This window comes from Nestor notabilis, unplaced genomic scaffold (genome assembly GCF_000696875.1).
Source record: "Nestor notabilis isolate BGI_N333 unplaced genomic scaffold, ASM69687v1 scaffold3639, whole genome shotgun sequence".
In the NCBI taxonomy this organism is placed as follows: domain Eukaryota; kingdom Metazoa; phylum Chordata; class Aves; order Psittaciformes; family Psittacidae; genus Nestor; species Nestor notabilis.
In genome coordinates, this window is record NW_009943090.1 from 18,895 (window position 1) to 23,186 (window position 4,292).

Sequence of the window (4,292 nt, forward strand, 5' to 3'; positions counted from 1 at the left end):
TTTGGCAACTGTGAAGCTGGTCTCAGGACTGTGGTTACTTTAGAACTGGACATCACTGCAGCAGCCGCTGCACCTGGGAAACAAACCAAACGTGTTAAAACACTGTGCACCCAAATGGCTCCGTTACGACTGCAGGGACAAACTCTGACTGTTGGCTCTATGTATTTCAGTTTTCATATATTTTATACGTATGTCAGTTCAGGTGGTGCTGGTTTAGAAGTAAACGCTCGCAACAATTACATATAAGGTTCACAACAGTATGTGGGGAAAGGTAGGAATTATTTTAAATGAATTGGCTTTATTGATGCTTCTTATTCCCTTATAATAAGCTTATATTGCAAATCCAATTTTGTTCTATTCCAAGTGTCCTGGGTTCAGCCTATGGAAGTCAGTAGAAATATTTCAGTTTGATTACTGGGCTAATGTGTAAGTCACTTGATAACAACAATAATCTCACTGCACCTGATGAAGTTCAGAAGGAAAATACACATGTCATAGAAGAAAAACCCAAACAAACGAGACGGACCCAAGAACTTTTAAACCTGCAATTTGACTAATTTGTCTACTCTCTACTGTCTCCCGATTGTAAAAAATCACCGTAGAAGGCTCTGAAATAATTTGATGGCCTGGACTGCACAGTTTCTGTAGATGTCCCCAAAAGAAATTATTATCTCAGAAGTTAACACTCAAGATGAGAGAAAAAGAACAGGAAGAAGAAAGAAAACGTGCACCATGTGACAGTACAAAGTTTGTGGCAGCTTTCCCACATGAACCAAGTGAACAGCAGCTACAAGTAAAACTGCACAGTACCTGCTCCTGCTCTAATAGGAGAGAATTATGTCTTTGTTATGTCAATTTATTTTTCTTCAGTGACCAAATAACATCAAATATGAAAGGAAATAAACATGAGCAGTACTTTGAATTCACATTGGTTTAAAGCTGAACTAGAAGCCTAACCCATAAGCTGTTGAAACTAAAACTGCAGTCAGAAATCAGGCAGACTGTTGCACATAGGGCTTCTTTTAAGGGGCTGATCTCCTATCTGTAAGCAGCAGCAACCTGGGAGATAAGAGCCTGTAGCTACCACCAGCATTTAACTGAAGGCTAAATGCAAATGCACACGACACGTGTCAGCATGCACAAAAATGCACAAGTGGTCCTGTGACAGGTGGGTACAAGAATACCCCTTGCAACTGCTCAGGTGCCACTGTCATAGGTGAGCAATGTTTGCTACCAAGAACATAACATATTAGAGGGCAGGTCAGTCTGTACCAGTGTGGGTTTCCTCTTGACTACGTTCACTGTTTTAACAGCACAGAACCTGAAGAACAGACACGCTGGTATCTGCCAGCATTTTAAACACTGTCACGCAGTCCTGCCCTAAATGGCTGAAGGCCACATAATTCTTAAGGCAGTCAGCAGCACCTATTTACGTTAACAGCTTTAACAGCTGGCGTACTGACTGTGTTAGCAGTGAGGAGGATTTGAGAGGTGAAGGCTAGATGTACCCCCCTCAGGAGGCTGTGAACTGGAGGCAGGGATGGCACAGCTCCATCTTTACCTCGGGGTAGATGAGATGCTCCAATGTGTAGCGGAGGCCCCGGAGCACTGCTTCTGATGATAGACATCTGCACATTGGTAGCCATGATATGATGCAAGTTACTAGGATGCCCCTGCAGAGTTAAAGAAATCACAAAACCCAAAAATCCCCCATGAGCTGTGTTGACAAGAATTAATGGCCACACTGTTACCACACTTGGTGTACAAAGGTGGCATGCATTACAAGCTGAGTGGATAACGAGGCGGATGTTGGAACTAGATGATCTTAAGGTCCTTTCCAACCCTACCTATTCTATGGTTCTGTGTTTCTATGGGATAAAGTTACAGAGCCTGTTGACACTGTGTGTGTGGAAGATGTAAATGTTTATCTGTTTCACTGGTCTATTTTTCTGGTTGGGACATGGGTGACAATGAGCCAGCAGTCACCCACTTATCAACCAGAGAGATGGCCCTTCTGCCATTAGGGACTTTTAAGGCATAGATTCATACCACCTCTCCACTAAAGCCAAGAGAATAGTGGCAACCTGGCAAAGGTTGCAACAAATTCATCCCATTTTCTCCTAATTCTTTTCTTTCCTTGGATATTAATAAAGACAAAAATCGACTGAAACTGCTGCACATCCTCAGCCTGCCTAACTCAAACCCACCGAAAGGCATTTTACACCAAAACCCTGAGAATTCAGGGGTTTAGTGATGAGTGTTCTGACAAACTAGTTTCAGATCACAAGCTCTGGCTCTGCAGTCAAGGTTAGAGGGCAAAAGATAATATTTCTAAAGCATTATCTACAGCTCCCCCTTTTTTTTTTTTGCTTAATAGCAATATACTACAAAACCATGAACTGTTCACCAGCCCCTCCTGATCTGCTCCCAGGAGAGACAGAGAACACCGCAGTGATGAATCCCAGCAGTTTGTCTACACTAGGAGTTCTCAAATCACACTGTAATAGCAGGAGCTTTGAAGGAAAGTCCCAGCTCACAGCAGCTTTTGGATGTGGCTCTGCTATCACAGCCCCACTGTGCTACGTCAGGGGGACAATTACAACAAATCAGCAGCTTTCTACGGAGCTAGTGCTAACTGAGTCTGAGGTTTAATGCTCCCAGCAGAACTGATCCAATAACCAGTGGCCACTCTCTAGGGAAGCCTCCTCTCTCCACTTTCCTACACCTCAGGTGTACCAATATTAGCATCGATTTGACCATGGAGCGAGCTGGAACACAAAACAAACCAAAGAACCAGACCTGTTGCCCACTGATGGTTGCCACAGGAATTGTTGGAGCCTGTGGTATGTTGCTTTCCATGGTCACAGTAACTTGCCCAGGAACCTTTGTGGGAGCTGACAGAGTAGAGGGTGGAGCAGGAGCAATGGGCCGGCTGGGCATGGTGGGCTTCAAGGGAGGCTACAAGAAATACAAAGACAGAAATGTTGGCACCTCCAAACAAGAACTCAGTGTTGAAACATTTTGGGAGTCAAAGCCTGGATAGAAAGCAAGATTTGTGCAAGGATAAGTATGGTTAAGTACTTGGAGAGGAAGGATGTTGGTCATCTAGAGCTATTCCATTTTCATTTAGGACAAAGAAAGGGCATCTTTCGCACTGGGTATGTGCAGCTCCTAACATATAGCATGAGTCATAAGCAGAATCTGTTAGAGCTACTGTATTCCCCTACAGACACTGGGCATTAACACTTAATGTGATATTCCCATTTGCTCCTGCAGAGAAAAGGGAAGATTTCAGAAACTGACTGAAATCACTCTTTTCTTAGGAGATAAACAAAAGCCACTCCCCTCAAAAATAATGCTGTGATACTGTGAAGTCCTCAGTGCACCATATGGAGCAGCTAAACCCACGAGGCGGTGTACAGTCAGTAGAAGCACACAAGGAAAGCTTAAGAAACAAAAGCAGGGAAGTTTTCGATGCAATTTATTTTTGCTCCACTCTCTTAACTGCAATATAGGTTGTTATTTACCTCCCCTATGAACTGTGAACCTCCTCATTACCTTCATAAGTCCGTCTGAAAAGGAGAGTGGCACAGCTGGAGTCAGATGTGCTGGTGGCGCTGTCACTGTCACCGGGGCACCAGACTGGACAGGGTGGTGCTGTGTCAACATCTGAACCTGTGGATACGGCCGAACCACCACCGGTTCCTGCTTTTCCTCTCGAGGCTGTATCGAGCTGCCAGGACCGATGTGCTCTCTAGGAGCAACTTCTGAGTCCCGACTCGATTCATCGCTCACTAGCAATGAAAACAGAAAAGAAACAGGAAACTCTGAGGGAAAGGGTAAAAAAGTTTAACAGGTTTGCACTGGCCACCCAGCGTGTCAGGGGTGCGACGTCAGAGCAGTCTGAGTAAAGGAGATTCACCCTTACAGTCGAATACATTCCAGTGATGAAAGTCCTAGGAATTCTGGCATTCCTTCTGCCAGTTCCCCTTAGAACTGATGCGCCCTGCAATGCTGGGCAAGCTGGGGTCATCTCTGAGAAGTGCACCTGAACACCTCCTTCAAACAAAGATGGACTAATTTTTCTTTCAAGTGAAAAATACATTATTATCTAAATAACTGCCATAAAGTCCCACATCAAACAGCCAGTATTAACAAGTCTTCATTTAATGAGTTACGTACCTGGCTGTCAAGCTGAAAAACAAGTATAAACCCTCCTGAAAGCGAAACGCACACACACACGCCCCATGCCCTACATTCACCCCTGCAGCCTGTCGAGAGCCTGTAACCTC

The 4,292-nt window shown here is 44.5% G+C and overlaps 1 protein-coding gene across 1 annotated transcript in view; it reads right to left on the minus strand.

The window, feature by feature from the left end:
* The window catches only part of SAP130 (Sin3A-associated protein, 130kDa), a 19,117-nt gene extending 15,448 nt beyond the window's left edge, over positions 1-3,669 (minus strand). Inside the window, 4 exon segments of the mRNA XM_010021719.1 lie at positions 1-73; positions 1,562-1,673; positions 2,800-2,958; positions 3,559-3,669. The exon segment at positions 1-73 is cut by the window's left edge and continues 10 nt beyond it. Of these exon segments, the coding sequence (XP_010020021.1) occupies positions 1-73; positions 1,562-1,673; positions 2,800-2,958; positions 3,559-3,669 (455 nt within the window).
* Positions 3,670-4,292: the final 623 nt, after the last annotated feature.